The sequence below is a fragment of the Citrus clementina genome, unplaced genomic scaffold (assembly GCF_000493195.1).
Source record: "Citrus clementina cultivar Clemenules unplaced genomic scaffold, Citrus_clementina_v1.0 scaffold_3, whole genome shotgun sequence".
NCBI lineage: Eukaryota > Viridiplantae > Streptophyta > Magnoliopsida > Sapindales > Rutaceae > Citrus > Citrus x clementina.
In genome coordinates, this window is record NW_006262339.1 from 2,379,418 (window position 1) to 2,402,880 (window position 23,463).

At 36.4% G+C, this 23,463-nt stretch overlaps 2 protein-coding genes across 3 annotated transcripts; both read left to right on the forward strand.

Annotated features, from left to right (window-relative positions):
* Positions 1 to 8,374: 8,374 nt before the first annotated feature.
* LOC18048598 (pentatricopeptide repeat-containing protein At1g74750) lies at positions 8,375 to 13,553 on the forward strand. The gene is made up of 2 exons (XM_006439605.2): positions 8,375 to 8,591; positions 10,262 to 13,553. Exon 2 carries the CDS (start codon positions 10,265 to 10,267, stop codon positions 12,833 to 12,835), a length of 2,571 nt encoding a protein of 856 aa, XP_006439668.1. The 5' UTR covers positions 8,375 to 8,591; positions 10,262 to 10,264; the 3' UTR covers positions 12,836 to 13,553.
* A 455-nt stretch (positions 13,554 to 14,008) lies between these two features.
* Positions 14,009 to 23,451, forward strand: LOC18048599. 2 transcript variants are annotated; one of them, XM_024189885.1, is made up of 15 exons: positions 14,009 to 17,042; positions 17,125 to 17,253; positions 17,338 to 17,529; positions 17,626 to 17,678; positions 17,811 to 18,126; positions 18,297 to 18,444; positions 18,521 to 18,697; positions 19,180 to 19,293; positions 19,490 to 19,686; positions 19,823 to 20,038; positions 20,199 to 20,474; positions 20,570 to 20,717; positions 20,799 to 20,932; positions 21,205 to 21,351; positions 23,379 to 23,451. In XM_024189885.1, exons 1-15 carry the CDS (start codon positions 14,412 to 14,414, stop codon positions 23,391 to 23,393), a joined length of 4,893 nt encoding a protein of 1,630 aa, XP_024045653.1. In that variant the 5' UTR covers positions 14,009 to 14,411; the 3' UTR covers positions 23,394 to 23,451. The 2 variants fall into 2 exon arrangements, with proteins under 2 accessions (XP_024045653.1, XP_006439669.1); XM_006439606.2 differs by lacking the exon at positions 23,379 to 23,451 and having other exon boundaries at positions 21,205 to 22,322.
* Positions 23,452 to 23,463: the final 12 nt, after the last annotated feature.

Sequence of the window (23,463 nt, forward strand, 5' to 3'; positions counted from 1 at the left end):
CTTCTTCTTTCTCTTCTTCTTCTTCCCTTTTTTTTTAAAAAAAAAAATTCCAGTTATACATCTCTTATTTATTATATTACTCACACTGCTTTTATTAAAAACTGGCGAGCAATTTCTTATTTATTAAATTATTCTATTATTTGATAATAACCGGCGGGTAATTTCTTATTTATTTTTAATTCGCACTGATAAAAAAAATATATGCATTTTATTTCAGATATATTAAAATATTAATTTTTTAACTAAAAATATCAACATATACGCTGATGGATCAATCCTTAACCGCGGCGGGGGATGAGTGAATCGAAGATACATAATACAGATGGAATTTAATGGGGGGAATCGATTTTGTTTGGTTTGCTTGTTCTTGTTCATCATAAACCGAGTCAAGCGGCCGTCCCATCGTTTGACCCAGGCTCATCCGATAAACCAACATGAAATGAAACCAAAAGCAAAAGCTTGATTAACCTTACTTTTACAAGGACAATGGGAACATAGCAATGATTTTTAAGGACCCCACGAGTTCACGTGAACGGCATTATAACCGTTGATTCTTCATACTTTTTGGTTTGGGCCGGGGGCGGCAAGGGCTGAGATTTTCGAGACGTGAGTGGTTGAAGTTGTTTACCGGTTTTAAGTGCCCCTCCCTCCCCCTTGGGCTTCGCCTCGCATTAGGTGCAATTGCCAACAAACGACACTCTTTATGAATATATAGAATATGTATATACAGTGTTGTTAAATCACACCTCTCTTTTATTCATGTGAGAGGATGATTTGCTGTTCATTGAAAAGGGAAATTCCGAAATTGTTCGAATATTTGTTAACAACCCCAATAACACTGACTTGGGTCGAATACAACACAAACATAACGCCAATTTAATTAAATAGTCAAGCCGTGGCATTTGAGAGATCTTGCCGCTGACCTAATAAAAAAGCACAGGCCAGGATTTTCCCTCAGATGCAATCATACCTTTTGTATACAATCTAGAAGCACATAAAAAGTCGTTTGAATTAGGAATTTCCACAGAAATTGCAAAAGGAATAATGGCGGCACCGATAGAGAAGTAGGTGAAGAAACGGTCAAGAAGAAGAAACTCGAGCCTTCGAAGCGGATATCGGCAGCATTAATAGCACCATCGACTTCTGTTGAATTTTTAAAGATTCCGCACAATCAAAGTCAACAGAATTATGAATCATTTGCTTTACTAAAAGCTATACCTATACCCACCATTCATCGATGACTCATTCTTCTTACTTCCTCTTTACCCCTAAGTAAAATCAAACTCCAGTACTCCACGGTCCCTTTTGCTTTTGGGTCATCAACTAATGGTTTTCAATTATTTGAAGTTTGGTTAAATCAAATCAATTAATTGCGTTTCTTCTCGTATGAACAATTGTGACCCTCCACGCCCACGACCACTCTACCCAATTTGTCATCATAGATTTTGTAATGAATTAGTTTACCCAATTTGTCATCATAGATTTTGTACCACATCACACATCTTTGGAGTTGTAATAGACGTTTTGGGTAAGGTTACCTAAAACTAGTAGTAGTAGTATTAGTAGTTAAGATTAGGACCGAAATGCCAAAGCCCAGCTGTTGTTATTATTATTATTATTTGAGTGATCCATTGTGTGACACTCAAGTTTAATCTTTTAAATTAAACAACTATTTACATGTTTGTATAATAATAGATTATTATGCAATTATTTAATTAATCATCTTAAGGAACAAAAATACTCCTCGTCAAATGTACTCATCTTAATGATTGCGTCACGTTTTAAGGTGGTGATTGTGATGGCGTGAACACTCGAGATTAAAATCTCTCTCTCAAAAAGCTTGCGCTTTTTCATTCAGCCTTTTTATCCACAGCTGCCTGAAATCAAGGGTGTTTGTTCCTCTGGCATTTGCTTTATGTACTCTCAAATCACTCCACGAGTACAGCTGTTAACCTTGCAATGGTTATGCAAATTTGCTTTCGAAGGCAAAAGGTATGTGAATGAAAACAATAAATTAATAATTGTATGTGTGTGTGTATATATATATATATATATGGCTTTAGCTAAGTTACGTTAAACATAACTTATACCAGATACACCAACAGTATTAGTGATGAAACTTGTCACTGTTGCCGTGCTTGGCTTAAGTTACGTTTAACGTAACTTAGTCGGCTCCTATATATATATATATATATAGAGATGTTTTTGGTGATGCTACTTATTTTATGGCCACTGACACTATCAAGTTGTTTAATAAACATACAGCTTTCAAAGTTATTTTGAGAGGAATTAATTATTAAGGATTTATTTGGTATAATTTTTCAAATAAAACTTATTTAAATAGAGTTTTTGTTAGTAAATATTTTATAAAAATATTTTTATTTAAAAAAATTTAATTATTTGGTTATCAATAAAAAATTTTATTAAAAATTTATGAAATTACTTTAACAAACAAGTTTTTAAAAGTTATATTATGAAAATAATAAAATAAAATTATCAAATAAGTTGAGGGTATTTTCAATAATTTAACATTTAAAAAAAAAATTAACCTCTACTCCTAAAAGTAAAAAATTTAAGTTTTTATTAGTAGAGGTAAAATAGCTTATTTAAGTTTCAAAAATTCTATTAGAAAAACAATCAAATGAAATTAAATAAGTATTTATATCCATTAAATAAGACATACAAAACACGCACTAAAACTAATATTGTTGAATGATAATAAGGCAGATTGAGCTAAAATGAAGAGACAAAAAGCAACGATGGAGCTTATTCACGTAGCCAAACTTTATACTCTGTCGGATGGTTTTTTTTTTTTTTTTGAAGTCTGTTATACACAGATATTACTGACACTACATCAGACATTATAATTAATATTTACAATCATACTATATAACTGGGACCACCATCATACATTGACACATTGAAGTATATGCTCAGATATTTTAAACCCTCTCTAATATTCGAGGGGTGCCTACTCCACTCACATTTCGTAAGAGAGAGAATGTCTCCACTCAATTAAATGATAATTGAGGAAGAACTGAAACTAACCTCCATAATGCTCTTATGGAGGCTCGAACCCTTGCACTAAACTTTATACTCTGTCGGATGGTTAAGTAGGCCAAAGTTAAAGAATTTGATGAAAAGAAGGGAAAAAAAAGAAAAGGCAATGTTGTGACCAAAATGATTGTGTTTGATGATGGATTGCAAGAAAGCAAAGCATGTGTTTCTCCCCTTCCCCAGCTCCATCACCTCTCACGCCTCCTCTCAAATCTCCAATAAAAGCAGCGTTGCAAAACGTTTTCACTTTTTTTTTTTTTTTTGAAAAAAGTGCAAAAAGCCCTGCGGTGGGGGGAATTCTTATCTTTAAGACTTAAGAGCAGTAATAATCAAGTTTATGCCCCTAATTATTTGCTTACTCGCTCGCCGAATGCGGAATAAAGTAGGTTCTGGACCATATTATTTTTTCTGCCGTAGTGTCAATGCAATGTAGCAATCCATCATCATATTATATGACCAAAATGATAGTTCATCTTTTTACATACAGTTTCATAAAACGGCTAATTATGGTGGATTGATCCAAGGTTACTGAAACAGGAAAAAATATCGCACGTGAAACGCCATAATGGGTGTCGTTTCATTTTTATGAATATATATATATATATATATATATATATATATATATCCATCGGCGTCACCCATGAGCCATGATCGGGGGCGTAGAACAAAAAAGATCATATGGTGTTTTCAACTGCCCACAGCCCTAAATCAAGCCATTTATGTACCTTCTGGGCCGATGATTGGAATGAAGCCTATAAAACTAAAGTCTAGTTTCAATTGAGGAGGCCTCATTGGTCTAGGCAGTCTTGTAGACGGTAGGACCTTTCAAATAATTTTAGCCCAATTCTGTATTCAACATTACCATATTCTTATAACCCTTTGTATTATTTTAATATATTTTGAAGCGACATGTTAGCTTAGTTAGAATTTACATTGAGAGAAAAATATTAAGGTGGTGTTTGGTTTTAAGAAAGGTAAGGAGAGGAGAGGAGAAAAAAAGAGAGGAGTGGAGAGGCGATGAGAGGAAAATAGTGCAAAAATTAATGATTATTGTTTGGTTTCACATTAAATTTGAAAGGAAAATAAATTATATATTTTTTATTTGGACAAATATACCCACTATCTATAATGTAGATAAATAAAAAATAATTAAACTATGAATTAATTTAATCTATAAATTACCTAGTTAAATAATTCTTTTAAATTCCAGCACCAAGTCATGGACAGCTACCACGTAGACCCGAGTTGACCGACGTTGACCGGTGCCGTTGACCACCATTTTTCATCGCGTAAAATGCATAATAACGATCAGAAATGGACGATTTACTCATTGGAAATGTTAATTTTGCTGAAAATACACTATACAGTTGGAAAGCATGAGAGTTAAAATTTTCTCAAGCATTTAAACAAGACTTGAGGTAAATAACAACGTATATTAGCATTTTTAACCCCATGGAGTTGTAGACCGGCTCATGAGGATTCCATTGGTACCGATTTTGATGGTAAAGCACATCTCTGGCGAAACTCCAGCGAGTCTTCGGTGACTTTCCGGCGAGTCACTTTACTGCTTTTTTTTTCAAATAAATTTATCCTATTAATTTAAGAAAATAAATATAAATTACTTGTACTTTAATTTATTTAAAATTAATTTTGTTTAGAGGATAATATTGGAATTTTTGTGTTTCAATAGATAAGGAAATTGAAATCCTTAGTCAAGAAATACAAATTCTTCAATTTAATGGAAACCGAATTTCAATGGAAATTTAATTCCATTAAACTTGGTCCAACCAAATAATGGAAAGTAGAAAAGAAATTAAATTATTTTGCTCTCCCCACTTCTCTACCCCCAAGCAAACATGGCCTAAAAAGAATGTAAACGTCTTGATTTTTAAGAAGATTTTGTAAATTTTTAATGGTAAAAAATTAATATAATACTTACTTTACCTCTATATTACTTGAACTAAATATAACCAAGTTAAACCAATAATTTTTCCAAATACATATGGATAATAACTTATTCATAGTAATAAAAATAATGGATCCCAATATTATGACTACATAGAAGTTTTATTATATTTTTTATTTTAATATTTACATTAAATTAATGTTATCTGGATTCATATTCATTATATTTTTTATTGTTTTTATATTAACTAAATAGTTTAATTTTTTTTATTAAAGTAAATATTTCTCATCGCTAGCAACCACTCGTTGCCTCCGACAACAGCGTGCCGCAATCGACCGTTTTATCTCGGTGTCTATTTAACTATATTTTGGTAACTTTATAATTCTCATAATTTGTTCTATGCAACGGTATAAATAATACGTGGCAAATAAATTTTTGTACGCTGTAGATTTACTGTTGTTAAAGTTATGGTTTTAAATATTTGGCTGCACTGCACATCTATGGCGAGTGAAAACTCCATCACTGGTAACAGTTGCATTGCTCCAACGCTGAAGATTGCAATGGTACTGATTTTAGTTTAAAAGATGTTGAAATGCGATGGCCACCGCCACCGGTGGCCAGCCACCGTCCAACTCTTGCTAGCATTTCATCATCCCTGGCTGCAATGTTGTTGGGTTATTTATTTATTTAATTCTTATTATTTTAATTAAAGAAAGTAAGAAAAAAAAAGCGAATTAATTGCATGTTGGGTTTGTTTAATGAGACGGCTACTGTATATTGTAATGCACTATAATGCAATTTTATTTAGGTGTCAAATAAAAAGACTGCATTCATTCCAGGTGCCAAAACGATATGTTTGTAGCATATCTCTAAATGGGCATTCCCAAATGACGCCATGAATGTTAATTATGTTATTGTCACCGACTCACCAACAAAGTTTTAGCTATCATTGGAAATATATATAAAATTAAAAAAATTAAAAAGAAAAAAAGCCTGAGCCAAGAGAAGATCATTACAGGATATTAGGATCTTAATTTGACACGTGTATCATTCTTAAGGCTGTTTATTAAACCAAAGATTGTGGACAGTAAACGCGGACAAAGCATCATATTCAATGTAGAAAGGTCTCCCTTGATTGAATGACAAGAAATATCTGCCAACCATAATATCAGTCCACATCATCCATATTTGACAAGTCCCATGTGTCAAGCTGTGATGCTGTTATTATTCGTGCTCCGGGCTACATCCGCGGATTCAGGATTGGGTAATTTTTAAAAACCTTTCTTGAGGGTTCGATTTGTTACAAATAGATGGTGAAAATTTATTTATTTATAAAAAAATTTCTACCATCAATTAATTTTAACATTGACCATTAGTTGACTGTGCAAAGATAATATTATCCTTAATAATAATTTATAGATGAAAATAATTAAAAAAAATTAAAATTATTAATTATTTTATCCTCTTTAAATTATTGATATTTTTTTAAAGTTTATAGAAAAAAGATAAAATTAAAAATTTAAAAAATTCTCTGATATTTTCTTAAAGTTCATACAAAAAAGATAAAATTAAAAATTTAAAAATGAAATAGTTATAATCTTTACTTATGATATTGTAAATCTTTGGAATTGACAAGGATAAAATTATCAAAAAATAAGATTTGTAATTTTCGCGCCAATAATTTTAATTTTTTTTAGTTATTTCCTTTTACAAACTGTTGTTAAGGGTAATATTGTCTTTACACAGTCAATTAACGGTCAATATTAAAGTTAACTGACGGTAGAAAATTTTTTATAAATAAATAAATTTTTACCATCTATTTATAACAAGCTTAAAACTCAGGGGAGTTTTTTAAAAATTAAGCATTCGGGATTCAATTTTGATTTTGACGTCCGCAGGTGCATCGAATTAACCCGCGAGGCTGCTCGCGGTCGCGGGGCACTCTGGGGACCTGTTCAAGTTCAACCGAAGCAAATGTTTGACGAAGCAGCCATGGAAAATACAGGAGAAGTCTATGTTACTTTTCTTGGCTTTTGAAGAAAACCAATAATTTAAAGAGAAATCTTACCTTTTTTTGTGGCATCCAACATTTAAATTTTAATCGGTATAATATCTAGTTATTAATTATTAACTAAATAATTTACAAATTATAAAATTTATTATTTAATGAATGAGTAATACCTATTATTGAGAATCAAATTATAACTCTAATATTAAGATCTATGATATTATTAGAATTAAAAAATATCTATTTGAAGAAATAGTAAGGTGCCTGTTTGTTGTTAAAATAAATAAATAGATAAACTTACCTATTTGTCTTATTTAAAATAGTAAACGTGGTTGATAACAACCAAAACTTTTTCTTCTTATTTTTTGGTAATATTGAAATATGTTAGATGATTTTATTAATATTACATAAATATAATTTACAAATCAACCCATAAAATTATACAAATAAAAAAATAAACAATAAAAACATAAGAATATTAATAAAAACTCTTTAGATAAGATTTTACTTCTTATTTAAAGAGTTACATTAGTAATTAAAATATTATTTAATTTCTTTTTTTTAAATAATTGCTTTTTTTTGTTCTAACAACTATTTTTTTTTTCAAATTGTTTAATGCTTTCAAGTAATTTTATAATTAATATTATATATTTAATTTATTAACAACTAAAATTTTATATTATGCATTAAATTAAAAATAGAAAAAAATGGTGGAAAAAATATGTTAAAAGCATGTCAACATAATTATTGGAGGCTACTTAAATTTGTTAGGGTGAACAAATAGAGGGTAGTTAAATTTGGTAGAAGAAAATTTTGATTAAAATAATATAACCTTATTAATATTTTAAAGAGTTTTTAGAAAAGAATTGATTTTTTCATTCTTCTATTTGATACATAAATAAGGGGAAACTTATGGTGCAACTGTGGTATCGTGCCACAGTTGCATCCAGCCGTTGGATGCTAGTGGATCCCACCAATTTAAGTGCATTCAACGACTGGATGCAACTGTGCCACGGTACACTGGAACTGATCCCATAAATAAATACATAATTATTTAAAAATAAAATCAAAAGATTATTTTGATGATATTTTAACTGAAAAAAAAAAAAATAAAATAAATTGCGACAAATTCTAGAGAGACTTCTACGTGCATTTGATAAAATAAATACATTGTCAGAAGCGTGTGATTGATAATTAAACACATCCTATAAAATATATTTACCTTATGATTAAAATATTTTGTCCATTTCCCGGGTCGCGAAATTAGACTTCTGCTAAAACAAAAATTGCGAAACGCGTCTAATGAATTAAATTCATCTACCTGTCACGTGAAGACCACCAAAATGAAGCCACGTGTCTCAAACCATCAAATAAAAGTAGGGCTTTGAGAAATAAAAAAACAAAGCAAAAGAGTAAAAGCTGTTACTGTGTTAATATGAAGCCTTTGAGTTAACCTGACAGCCACCCCAGCTTGGTTGGAAAAAAAGAAAAAACCTCAGGAGTTGACGGCAGTAGAAGAGAGAAGGGAGCCGCCCCTCTCATTCTCTCCAAATTTTTTCTCCATTTTTTTTCTTTTTCTTTCTTTGAACACACACCGAGAGTCTTATACACTACTTTCAGGTACTTTGTAATCTCATGATCCTGCTGTTTTTATGTTTTTAGTCGCATTGTTTACTATGTCACTGCTTTCTTTGTTGGTTTTTGTGGTCACAAGCACCATTCTTTTGTTCTTTGACTTGTGGGTATTTTTGCTTTTGTGTCCTTTAAGTGATTGAGAACTTGAGGTGGATGGTGTGAATTTGATTTTTTTTTTAATAATTTTTTGGCATTAGACGGATGGAAGAGTGTATTTGGAGGGTAAATTTTTGTTCTTTTTGCCGTTTCGGTGAGAAAGAAAGAATTTTGATGATTGACTGATTGGCTGTAGATTGATTGATTAGTTTCTCAAGTGTGTGCTTGATAATGATGCATCATGCATGGTGTTGTTATGATTCTGAAGGTAATGCGTGTTTGATGTAAACTAATATTTTTGTTTGACTTCTTAGTGTATAAGAATGTAATTTGATGGTAGATTGAGGTGGTATCGATCTTATGTCTGGTTTGTTTATTGGTAATGGGTTGGGAAAAAAAAGATAAATGAAGTATGGAAAAATATGAGCTCCATGTGTGGAGTATCCGCTATCCAGTTTAACATTCTGTTGTTGATGATTTAAATCTCCGATTTTTTTTTCTTGTTTTCGCACTTTTGCCTGTTGAATCGAATGATTTAGTGACAAAATGATGGGAAAAATCCACACAATTCAAAATTTCTTGCAGTGTAATATTTTAGCAGCCTGGTGCAAGCTGTTATTCTCCAAGTTGCTTGGGTTACAGAAAATCTCTGTAGGCTTTCATTGTTACTTTTCTTATGGTCCATCATATGGTAATTCAACCCTTGCACAGTTCTACATGCTTTTATATGCACTTAGATGCTTCATTTCAATGATTTCACCTTTGGTATAGGGGTTTACAAAACTACTTTTTAAGTTGTAAGGTGGTGAGTCTATTGATTGTATAGCTAATTGCATATTTTTCACTTCTATTTTTTCTTAGTAAATTTTCATTTTTTTATTTTAAATATGAGTGTTTATTTCTTTGTGCTTGATGCAGAATAAGGACAGCCAAACCTCTGCTTTGTGTATTTCAATTTGTCTTGTGAATAGTATCCTTAGCGTGTTGCAATATTTCAATAGTCAGTATTAGGTTTTTAATTCATGTTATCAAGCATTTGAAGCAGTGTACGAGGAAGTGATTGTGTTTTCATCAATGTTAGAATTCAAGGAAAATCTGACATGGGTGTGAACCATAGATGAAAAGAAACAAGAAAACTATATCATAGAACTTCTATAAGAGGCTCCACAACTCCTTCTTTTAACAGGTTTAGTCCTTGAGTATAAACCACTTCATTTGTTGCTACTGTTTCTGTATTCTATAAGCTGCTGATCAACTACAGCAACTTTTATCTGGCTTACCTTATGGATTGTGATCTGAGCAAGTTCTGCTTCCATTATTTGTTGGATGGAAAAGCACTTTCCAGAAAATGTTCCCATGGCTTTGTTGTACTTTTGTTGCATTGAGTGGAATGCCTAATTGCTGCTATTATATCTTGCTAAAATGAAGGGGTTTCAATCTCTCAATCGCTTTGGTAGAGAGGCTTTGATAGTTGTTCACAAACCAGCATGAGCACATTGTCTTGCTTCAGATGTTGACAATGGAGTTTTAACCTTTTTATGCTAATTGGCTAATTGCAGATAATGTTGCGAGCAAAGCATATAACTAACCTTTCAAGCACAGCTCGATCATTTTTTCTTAATGGATCACGATGTAGCGCATCTGATGGAAGTTCATGTACTTGCTCTGAGGATGAAACTTGTGTCTCCCGAAGGCAGCACAATGCTCAAATGGTATACACCCCTGCTCGGGCAGGTGTTGTGGTTTCAGGGGAAGCAGTAAAAGCTGCGGGTTTACAAAAATCAGAGAGAGTATCTGTTCCCTCTCCCAGTTCTTTAGGAAGATCAGATCATGTCAGTTATGCTAGTACCGTTGATGCTGTTCCAAAGGATGTGCTCACATCCTCACCTATTTCAGACCAGTTTGTTAAGGCAGGTGTTGCGGCAGTGAGTTTTTTGTCTGATTTAGTAAATTACAAGCTTCCTGCACTAGATGGAAGTGGTACAGCAAACTCTCCAACAAACTTTATGGTCGATCCCACCAGGCCTCTTTCAAATATAAAACCTGCAAATGTGAAGACCATTAGAAGAGAAAATGTTTCCAAAGTCTACCCAAACTCATCTGCTGAGTCAACAGTGGGGTCAAATCCTTCGACTGGCTGTCACAATGCCAAGGATAAGGGTGATAATTCAAACATTGCACGGCGTTTCAAGCGAGTTTCAAATGCTTCAAATGGGACTTCGCTGGAAACTCATAATGTATCTTCTGATAACAGTGATCGGAGGAGGATTGTACAGCCGAGATCCAAAGCTCATTCGAACCGCTTGAACTCAAATTTTAAGTCAAACCTACAGCCTTCAGATGCAAAGGTTGTGGAGTGTGTCTCAGAACGTTTCAGCAAGCCCTCCAGAGAAATGAAAATTCCGGCTGGGCTTGCTCCATTTTCCAGGCACTTTGCCAGCACCGGGAATGTAGTGGAAAGTGTTTCTCGCATACTGCAACAGTGGAAGTGGGGCCCTCTAGCTGAAGAGGCTCTTGGAAATACCAACTATTCGATGGATGCATATCAGGCAAACCAAGTTCTGAAGCAGCTCCAAGATCACACTGTTGCTCTTGGTTTTTTCAATTGGTTGAGGCGGCAAGCTGGGTTCAAGCATGACGAGCATACCTATACAACCATGGTGGGCATCCTTGGCCGTGCCAGGCAGTTTGGTGCTATAAACAAATTGCTTGATCAGATGGTGAGGGATGGATGCCAGCCAAATGTTGTGACATATAACCGTCTTATTCACAGTTATGGACGTGCAAATTACCTGAATGAAGCACTTGATGTGTTCAAACAAATGCAAGTAGTAGGGTGTGAACCTGATCGTGTCACCTACTGCACCCTTATTGACATTCATGCAAAAGCTGGGTTTCTTGATGTTGCCATGGATATGTATAAAAAAATGCAAGCTGCTGGTCTTTCTCCTGACACATTCACCTACAGCGTTATAATCAACTGCCTTGGAAAAGCTGGCCATTTGCAGGCCGCCCACCAACTCTTCTGCGAGATGGTTAATCAGGGTTGTATACCTAATTTAGTGACCTATAACATCATGATTGCTTTGCAAGCCAAGGCTAGGAATTATCAGAGTGCATTAAAGCTTTACCGAGACATGCAGAATGCAGGATTTGAACCGGACAAAGTGACTTACAGCATAGTAATGGAGGTTCTTGGGCATTGTGGGTATCTTGATGAAGCAGAAGCAGTTTTTGCTGAGATGAGAAGGAAAAACTGGGTTCCTGATGAACCAGTTTACGGCCTTTTAGTAGATTTGTGGGGGAAGGCTGGAAATGTTAGGAAGGCATGGGAGTGGTATGAAGCCATGCTCCAAGCAGGTTTGCGCCCTAATGTGCCCACTTGCAATTCCCTGCTTAGTGCATTCCTTAGGGTGGGTCAGCTGTCAGATGCTTTTCACTTGTTGCGAGGCATGTTGAATCTTGGTTTAAAGCCTTCGCTGCAAACATATACATTACTCTTAAGTTGTTGTACAGAAGCACGGTCCCCATATGACATGGGGTTTTGTCATGAACTTATGGCTGTGTCGGGCCACCCTGCACATATGTTTCTGCTCTCTATGCCATCTCCAGGGCCTGATGGTCAGAATGTGCGAGATCATGTGAGCAGTTTCTTGGAGATGATGCACAGTGAGGACAGAGAGAGCAAGAGGGGACTTGTAGATGCGGTGGTGGATTTTCTTCACAAGTCAGGGCTGAAAGAGGAGGCTGGCTCTGTCTGGGAGGTGGCTGCGCAGAAGAATGTCTACCCAGATGCTGTTAGAGAGAAAGGCATGTCTTATTGGCTTATCAATCTCCATGTCATGTCAGATGGCACTGCTGTGATAGCCCTCTCCAGGACACTGGCCTGGTTCCGGAAGCAAATGCTAATGTCAGGGGTTGGTCCCAGTCGTATCGATATAGTAACTGGTTGGGGGAGGCGCAGCAGGGTGACAGGAACTTCTCTTGTGAGGCAGGCTGTGCAGGAATTGCTCCATATGTTTAGCTTCCCTTTTTTCACTGAGAATGGCAATTCTGGGTGCTTTGTTGGGTGTGGGGAGCCTCTTAATAAATGGCTGCTCCAGTCATATGTGGATCGGATGCATTTACTATAGTTGATATTCAGCACTTAGCTGCATGAACACAACCGAGTTTTGTTGCGGGAAGTAGAAGAGGTGTTCGGATGTACGGTGCATTTTGTACCTAATTTTGTGCAACTAGTTTTAAATCACATTGAAATGCGAAAACAATGCCTGATTTTGATTGTGCGTGCTACATCATCTTGTAGCTTTCATTTCACGATTTTGTAGTTCAACATTAAGCCATTTGTAAATGTCGAAAAAGAGGATTGAAGTGGCTGAGTGGCCATGTTACCACTGCAGGTGCAGGCAATGATCTTCTCATCTTATGCGGCTGCTTTATCAGTCTTTTATGTATTTTTAGTTTTTTGCACTTTTTGTTATGAGCTAGCCGGTTACAGGTCGCGGACCTTGCAGTGTTCGTTTCCAATGTGCTCCGCTCTTTAAATGCACGGCCATGATTCTGTCCAAAGTCATGAATGCTGAAACTTTTCGATGCCCTTTTTCTGAAATCATCCCGTGACCAAGAAAATCAGATTGCAAGATTGCATGCCAATGATGGAGCAGTGGTTGGTGAGAAGATCTCACTTCTCTGATGAGTGCTGTCGTACAAGTTAATTTATGATTGTGGGTTCTACATACTCTATAAAATCCAAAAACAATACAATATGATGTTGTTTCAGGCCCTCAGCCCTCTTTTCGTTTGCGGTTTTAAGTATGTATGCGTCAATCTCAATTTTAGATCTCAAATTTCTGGTATGACTGCTGCATTTAATTAGATCTTAACTTTTATTATGGCCTAAATGGGACATAGATAAAATTTTAACGCGTGATAAGGGTATTTTGTCATAGTATTCATTCTTCCGGATGCCACTTATTTTTTATAAGGGTATTTTCAATAAGGGTTTTACTAATTCGAGGGCAAATTATTCCCATTTCAATTATAATTACCTTAAATTCGCAAAACATTTCCTTAGGCAAAATTGATGCGACATTAATTAATAATTTAACTAATTAATAATTAAGCATGATTACATTTTTTTAATACCGTATAATTAAATTTTTTATTTTAAAATAATTTTTTTGAGAATATTTTAAAATGATTTATGTATGTAGGAACTAGGAACTTGATCATCCGCCCCTCTGGAGGGATATGTATATACTATCTGAAAAAAGTTTTAGTCCTCCACCCTCACCAACCTCGTTTGGCATAATTAATAAAAAAAGTTAGGGAGCCTAATGGTTCTATAAATGCTTAATCCATGCTTTTTAAATTATTCTATTTTGTTTTTATTTTTTCTCATCAAACGTCACCCCCCTTCCATGGGTTAGGTGATTGCCTGCCTCCTTCCTTCGCCTTCTCCTTCTCCTTCTCCTTCTCCTTCTGTCCCACTTTCCGTCAGTCCCTTTAAAAACTCTTCACTCTCTTCATCGATTTCACCGTCGATCTAATTCCGTCACCGTTATAAGTCTCCAATTCCCGTTTTACCCTCAACATTCTCATAATTTTACAACTAAGTGCCTGCTTCACAATCTCTTCTCTTTCACTCGTTTTTTGTATATTTATTTACACGCGCATGTAAATAAAAAAAATCTCGATTTTAATTAATTGATGGGGCATAAGAAGAAGAACACTGCTCCTCGCTCTAAACAATCACCAGCGGCCGCGGTCGAAGCCGAGCCGTGCGCGACTCCCGATGCGACGTCTAACCAAACCAATACCGAACCGTCGGAGGCCGACGTCGTCGTTGGCGGCGGGGGTGCGTCGACTTACGGCGCGATCAAGCTCGAGTGCGAGCGAGCCTTGACGGCTCTTCGGCGCGGAAACCACAAGAAAGCGTTGAGATTGATGAAGGAGTTGAGTTCGCGCCATGAGAACTCGGCGTACGTGGCGCTGATTCACCGCGTGCAAGGCACGGTGTGCGTTAAAGTGGCGTCGATCATCGACGATTTAAACTCGAAACAACGGCATTTGAAGAATGCGATTGAATCGGCCAAAAAAGCCGCGGAGTTGTCGCCTCACTCCGTTGAATTCGCGCACTTCTACGCGAATCTATTGTACGAGGCTGCCAATGACGGAAAAGAATATGAAGAAGTAGTTCAAGAGTGTGAGCGTGCTTTAGCTATTGAGAATCCTATAGATCCCGCTAAGGAGAGCTTACAGGATGAGAGTCAGCAAAAAATTTTGACAGCTGATGCTCGAATTGCGCATGTGCAGAGTGAGCTTAGGAGCTTGATTCAGAAATCCAACATTGCTTCCATTTCTACATGGATGAAGAACTTAGGAACTGGTGAAGAGAAGTTTAGGTTGATTCCTATTAGGAGAGTGGCCGAGGACCCTATGGAGGTTAGGTTAGTTCAAGCAAGGAGGCCTAATGAGATTAAAAAGGCCACTAAAACACCAGAAGAGAGACGAAAAGAGATTGAGGTTAGGGTTGCTGCTGCTAGATTGTTGCAACAGAAATCGGAGACAGGGCAGCTGTATCAGAATAATGAGGGGGAGAGAAATGTGGATTCTGGTTCAGGAGGGTTGGAGAAGAGAGAAAGAGAGAGGAGGAAGCATGGAAGTAATTTGAGGAGAAACAGGTCAAAAGAAGAGAGGAGGGATTTTGTGCGGTCTTATTGGAATTCCATGAGTTTAGAAATGAAGAGGGAGTTGCTTAAGGTTAAGGTTTGCGATATTAAAGCTCATTCTGCGTCATTGAAGGATGGTTTGGCAAGTGACGTTTTAGCTGAGGCATTGGCATTTGCGGAAGAGAATAAGACTTGGAGGTTTTGGGTTTGTTGTAGGTGCAATGAGAAGTTTGCTGATTCGGAATCACATATGCATCATGTTGTACAAGAGCATATGGGGAATTTGTTGCCCAAGATGCAGGCAGTTTTGCCTCAGAGTGTTGATAATGAGTGGAATGAGATGATTGATAACTGTTCTTGGAAGCCACTGGATATTGTAGCAGCTGTTAAAATGCTTGGACGGGATAAAACCAAGTCCCGGGATACTGAAGTTAGTGAGGATTTCTACTCTGGGAATCATATTGAGGAGTGTGATGATTGCTTTAAAGATGCATTGGATTCTTCACCTGAGAAGGAGAACTTGGGTCATAGTTATAACTCTAGCTCTGTTGAGGGAAATGATTGTGAAAAGGTTGTGAGCATCCAGTGTAGGGAATGTGATGGTAACCAGGTATCTGCTGTATACCCACTAATTGACAGTTGGCCGGTGGCAGATGACACTGAACGAGTGAAACTCCTTGAAAGAATTCATGCTTTATTTGAGTTGCTTCTTAGGCATAAATGTCTCTCTGCAAGCCATCTCAGCAAGGTCATACAGTATACAATGGATGAGCTGCAGAGTTTGGCTTCTGGCTCTCTACTTCTGAATCATGGTGTGGGCCAAACACCAATGTGCATATGCTTTTTGGGAGTGCACCAGCTGAGAAAAATTGTCAAGTTCTTGCAGGAACTATCTCATGCTTGTAGTTTGGGTAGATATTCTGAGAGAATTAATTCTATTGATGATGCAAACAGTGTCAGCCCAAGTCTTGAGATTAAAGAGACTATTGTTCTTAATGGAGATGCATCATGTCTTCTGTTGGATGAACGGTTACTATCCACTGAACTTGTTTCTAGTGATGCTTTTATAGATAATGTAACTTCTGCAAATATTAGGCATGAGAATGGGGTTGCAGAGGATGCAGATGCTTTGCTGACCTGGATCTTTGCAGGCCCCTCGAGTGGGGAACATCTAACGACGTGGATGCATTCGAAAGAAGAAAAAACTCATCAGGGAATGGAAATCCTCCAGACGCTTGAGAAGGAGTTTTATCACTTGCAGAGCCTTTGTGAGAGAAAATGTGAGCATTTGAGCTATGAGGAAGCATTGCAGGCATTGGAGGATCTCTGTCTGGAAGAAGGTAAGAAACGAGAGACTGTTGCAGAATTTGGCCATCGAAGCTATGAGTCTGTGCTCAGGAAGCGAAGAGAAGAGCTTCTTGAGAGTGAAAATGATATGTTCATCAGCAGTAGGTTTGAGTCAGATGCAATATTGAATGTTTTAAAAGAAGCTGAAGCACTGAATGTCAATCAATTTGGATACGAAGATACTTATTCTGGTATGACTTCCCAGTTATGTGATTTGGAATCTGGTGAAGATGATGATTGGAGAAATAAGGACTGTTTGCATCAAGTGGACACATGCATAGAAGTTGCAATTCAGAGACAGAAAGAACAGTTATCAGTAGAGGTCAGTTCATTGGTTTGAGACAGACCTTTTGATTAAGAAACACTTAATGTTGATGCTTTAACTAACTTGTTTGGTCATGCAGCTTAGCAAAATTGATGCTCGAATCATGCGAAATGTCACCAGTATGCAGCAGTTGGAACTCAAACTCGAACCTGTTTCTGCTTATGACTATCAGTCAATATTATTACCTCTAGTGCAGTCATATTTGAGGGTTTGTAATTAACAACCTGATCTGTGTATGAGTTCATCATTTTTGTTGGCTCAACTTTATTAGTTTGAATGTCAATCTTTCTAGGCACATTTGGAGGATCTGGCTGAGAAAGATGCCACCGAGAAGTCTGATGCTGCAAGAGAAGCGTTTTTAGCAGAACTTGCACTTGATTCTAAGAAGGTTGCTCGAGGAGGAAGTGATATTTCAAAACACACAAATGATAAGACAAAGGAAAAAAGGAAGCACAAAGAGTACAGGAAAACTAAAGATTCAAAGGTTATAATTTTGGTTTTGTTTATTTTCTTCTGTTTTAGTTATTTAATTATCATATAAAATCTGTGATCCTAGTTTAACATTTTCTTACTTTTTCAGCCTGTTGGTGGTAATGAGCGGCACATAGTTCATGATAAGACTGCTGACCTGGTGTATGTTATCATTTTGCATGCTCTTTGCACAAATGCATTTCGCTCTTTTTATGACATGCTGCTCTTTTCTAAAAATTTGTTACCTGGGTAGACTAAACTGTTAACGTATGTTTAATGCATATCTCACTGCAGCTCCTTTCCAGTTGAATCTGATGGTGATAATCCAGATTCAGAGCCTGTTGTTTCTGCCAATGGGGATGACTTAAAACTACAGGAAGAGGAATTTAGGCGTAAAATTGAGCTTGAAGCTGAGGAAAGAAAGCTTGAAGAAACTTTGGCGTATCAAAGGCGAATTGAGAATGAGGCTAAATTGAAACACCTTGCTGAGCAAAGCAAAAAATCTGCTCTAATATTTGGAGAAAATGTGGCTGAGGGAATCTGTGACACATACTTGGGTCATGGTAGTAATGATCTAGATATGCACAAGTCAATGAGACTTTCATCACCGGTAAGCATCACTGTCTTCTTGCTGTTAAATGTTAGAAGTTGATGCTACCAGTTTGTATGTCCCTTTCCATGAAAATTGGACTTAGAATTGAATACTGGAGATACGCTAAGAGGAAACTTTTGCTGCTGACTTAGGGATTTCTAAGGGACCTCATGAACTTCACTTTTCAGGTACAATTGGTGTCAAAGGATGAGTTCCCACACAATTTTGAGGGGACACCTGTGAATACTGCTAATGGTGCTGCAGCGCCAATCAGATCTTCCCCCACTTCCAGTTTCCAGAACATCAACACTGCTCATCACTTGAGCATTAAACAAGGTTAATAATCATATTGAATGGTCAGTATATGGTGTAATACGTGGAGACATGTTCATCACCTTTTCATATTGTGTAGGTCTACCCAATGGAGAAACTCCAGAGGATGGTTTCCTTCCCACTGATAGACGAACAGGAAGGAGAGGTAGAAGGCATAGGAGTTCTAATAGATCTCAAGATTGGAAGAATCAGGCCTTGTCATCTGAAAAGGAAAATATTGCAGTTAGATCCGATGACAGTCACCTTACTGGTGCTGGTAAGCCTTATGCTCTTGTTATGTTTTATGCTTTACTTGTTTAATTGGACCGTTTGCATTCTTTTTCAATCTGACTTCATGGTGGTATAGAATCAATGCATATGAGTACTTAAATGCTTCCGAAGTGACTCAAGAAGAACATATTGGGATTTTAGATCACTTGGCATGGCAACATGGTAAAACATATCAATGTTAGTTGCTTGTCATTCTATGTACTGTGGAAGAAAAACGAATTGATCATATTGACTCTGGTCTGTAAAAGACAAGAGCATGAGGATTAATTTGCTTGTTTTTTTTTTCTTTTCGGTTGCCTATCAATTTTTCCTTTAATTTTTATCACAATGTTAGTTGCTTGTCTCCAACATCTGGTCAGTATTAGAGTTTATATTCTATAGATGCTTCATTGTCTTGAGCTTGTCAGTCCATGCTTAGTCTCTTGAATATGGAACTAATCTATCATGGATTTATTTATGTTGAATCAGCTGCTCCTTATTTGGGAGACGGTGGAACAAAGACATTGAGACAATTACATGCAGAGGAGGATGATGAGGAAAGGTTCCAAGCTGACCTTAAGCAAGCTGTACGCCAAAGCCTTGGTAAACTCTCTCCTTTTTTCTTCCCATTTTTCCTGTAATCTTGTCATTGTTATTTTACTCCCATAATTAATTTTTGAAGCTATTTAGTGATAGAATGGACTGTAGCATATAAAGAAAACTACATTAGTTTAGTTACTTTAAAATTTTTCCCAAGATTAGTTGTGAACTCTCTAACCTTAGATTCTGTTTTTCTTAGACACATTCCAAGCGCATCAAAAAATGCCTTTGGTTTCAAGTTTGAGGATGACACAAAATGTGTCTCTGGAAGCAAATAAAGTTGCAGTTTTATCAAATGAAGTCAGAAGTGAAAATGTGAATGGAATTGATGTCTATGGTGCAGGACTGAAGAATGAAGTTGGTGAATACAATTGCTTTCTAAATGTTATTATACAGGTTTGGTGTTAGAAGAATTTTTTTTTTTTTTCCCCTCAAGTTTTAGAATCTTCATTGCTGCAGTCATTTTTTATTTTTTGCACTACTTATCTTTTCTAGGCTGAATTGTATGCTTTTCTTTGTTCTATAAATTTAGTCGTTATGGCATTTAAGGCGTTTTAGAGAGGAGTTCTCAAGGAGGTCACCGTCAGAACATATTCATGTGGGCGAGCCATGTGTTGTCTGTGCATTGTATGAGATTTTTACTGCTCTGAGCATTGCATCAACAGATACGCGGAAAGAGGCAGTTGCCCCTACATCTCTGAGGATAGCCCTAAGTAACTTATACCCAGATAGTAATTTCTTCCAGGAGGTAAATTCACAGAGCCATTTTTGCGCCTTTGCTTCAAATAGTTTTTACATTCTATTTCTTTACCATTCCCGCTTTAATTATCGCTGATGTTTCATGACCAATTTAAATTCAGTAGTTTCTTTATAATAGAAGTTTTGACTAAGATTATGGCTATTGACAGGCACAGATGAATGATGCTTCTGAAGTACTGGCAGTAATATTTGACTGCCTTCATAGGTCATTTACTCCTGGTTCTAATGTTTCCGATACTGAATCAGTAGAAAGCAATTGCATGGGATCTTGGGATTGTACAAACAGTGCTTGCATAGTCCATTCTCTTTTTGGAATGGACATTTTTGAACGAATGAACTGCTACAGTTGTGGTTTAGAATCCAGACATCTAAAGTACACTTCATTCTTTCATAACATAAATGCCAGTGCCCTCCGAACAATGAAGGTATCTGCTACAGGGAGAAATTTATTAGACCATGTTTGTTACATGTAATAATGTCCCTAATCCTTGTGACCTTTCTACCTCTTTTGCCCTTTCAGGTTATGTGTGCAGAAAGCTCCTTAGATGAGCTCTTAAATCTTGTAGAAATGAATCATCAATTAGCTTGTGATCCAGGGGCTGGTGGCTGTGAGAAGCTCAACTACATCCATCATATTCTCTCAACTCCACCGCATGTTTTCACAACAGGTGATTTCAGAGTTATGAAGACAAATCATATCAGCATTGTGGTTTATAAACTCATACTGATGGTCGTGCTTCGTCTTGCAGTTCTGGGCTGGCAGAATACATGTGAGAGTTTCGATGACATAACGGCAACACTGGCAGCCTTAAGTCCTGAGATTGATATTAGCATTCTCTATCGTGGGCTGGATCCGAAGAGGAGACATAGCTTGGTTTCAGTGGTATGTATACTTGGATGAACTTTGAGTATATATATTTAATGCTGATTTTTATATGACGACCCTTTTTTTTCTTTTTCTTTTTTTTTTCCTTCTCTTGGCTGTGAATTTAGATTGGTGGCTTTGCCTTATCTTGAGTTTGAGAAATTAAGATGTAATAGCAAAATGGGGGCTTGTGTACTTGAAATTGATTAATTGTCTTATATTTGACGATAGCCTAGTGATAAAGACAGCAATGTTAAAACATTTCCATTCAATGTTTTGCAACTTTTCAGGTTTGCTACTACGGGCAGCATTATCATTGCTTTGCCTACAGTCATGATCAAGAACGGTGGATTATGTATGATGACAAAACTGTGAAGGTTGTTGGTAGCTGGTCCGATGTTCTCAGCATGTGTGAAAGGGGGCACTTGCAACCTCAGGTTCTTTTCTTCGAAGCTGTAAATTAGATATATAATGATGTTTATCAATTATTTGCTGCAATAGGAGAGCATGGAGTTTGTCATGGGGTGGCATTTGATCACTGTTTGTGATTGGAAGTTGTTTGTATAGTGACGCCATTGCATCCTACGTCCTTGCAGCTGAGACAGTAATACTTAGTACTCACAGTATTGTTTCAAAAGAAGTTAAGAAGTTTTGGTACAATATAGGAGTTGTGATAAAAGTCAAGAGTTTTGTGGAATAATTAAAGAATTTTGTAGGAGAAATTGTCTTTTTGGGAAGAATGACGTGCTGAAGGAAATTTCTGTTTTATGTTGACGAAAATCAGAAAATTAGAGTAGAGCCTGAAATGTAGTTTTTGGTACAATTGCGTAGGAGTATTTTGTCCGCATAAGTTGGGATAGCTGTCCATGGAAATTTTCACCCTTTTTTCCCTTTTTTTTAATGGAGTTTTCTAATAAGCACTTTGGTGGAGAAAGAGAGAAGTAAACACCAGGTTGGCATTGATGAATGCATTGGAGGAACATGCCATGCTATGCGGTTGTTACCAGGAGCACACCTAGAAAGGGGGAATAGTTTATTAGGAACAAGAATCTATGCGAGATATATTTTCTTTAATGAAATATTTTCTCCCCCCAAATTGAAAGAGGTTGTGTACAGATATTGTGGTCCGTCCGGGCCCTTAAAACTCTTTGTACTTCAGCATATTAGAGTAAATTTGTTTTCATTATGATGCTGATGGGGTTAAAATTGTGAATCATCTTGTTCCTCTTGATCTCCAGAGTGATGAGGATTTAGCGTCCATTTTTCAGTCATGTCCTGGGTTCTTTTCGGGTGAATTGTTACCGCATTTGTATTTCGGACAACTCCCCTTTACTGAGTAGGATTTAGCTTATTTAGGAAAAAATGAAAAGAAATACAAATTGCTATACAATTAATCATATTGTATTTATGTCGCTTCCACCCTTCCTTTCCGCACTAAACGATCTGATGAATTTGCTGTTTGCATGTGTCAAGTTCCCATTATTCTTATTCTTTTTTTTTTTTTTAATTATTCGTGGTTTTTATGTTTGGGTCTAATCTAATGACATCCAAAAATGGGAATTTGGAGGGAGTTATGCTTCCACTGAATTTTGCCCTAACCATCCCGAACCATCCAAGCTACATTACCCTGGCAAGAGACTCCTTTTTTTGATAAGTTCATTGAAGAAACGATAAAAATGTAGTTTTGTTGCAGTAAAGCATTTATTAGGCCCTTACAAAGGGAAGCCATCAATCTTTTATCTCTGATTTCCTGCGGTTGCTTATCTGTCTGCAGTCTGCAGGATTTATATGCCAGTCCAAATTAATAACTAAAATTACTGGCTAACCATAGAACCCATACTGATTATTACAAAGAAGTGTGGCTATTTGACACTAACATCTAGATTTGCAAATTAATTAAACACGGTCGAAGCAAGAACATCCGAGCAATTATCACCATTTTTTTTTATTAGGTCTACCACTGCCTACAATGAGATTGTGAGCCAATTACATTATATATTTACATAATTACATCCCCAATAAAAGTTAAAAGCAATCATCAATTCATCATCTTATCTCTCGTTAACAACACATCAATGCATTGCATGCTGAAAAGAATTTCAAGCCAAGTAAGGTCTGACCGTAAGTGGCCCAAAAAAAGGGGACTTTGCTTTTGCTTTTGCAATAGTAACACGTGTCCCTCTCTCCCTTCCTTAATCTGTCAGTTATGCTCAATAACTTCCGAAATAATCGCTTCCATATCTTCTCTATCTTGAACTTTTTACTGAGTCTATTCATATCCAGTAAATCCGCTCATATGAGACCTATTCAGATCAAAGGGTGTAGTTACTTAGTTACCCATTTCAGTTTCAATCATCGACTCTCTCTCTCTTTTACTATATCATCATCAATAATCATCTTCACTGCCCTCTTCGTCTTATGAACACTCACACTCTCTCTCTGCTTTCTTATTCTTGAATGCTAGAAACATGACCCTTAAGGGCGGCACCAGCCAAGCCTGTGCTGTGTGCAAGTACCAAAGGAGGAGGTGCTCTGCTGAATGCCTTTTA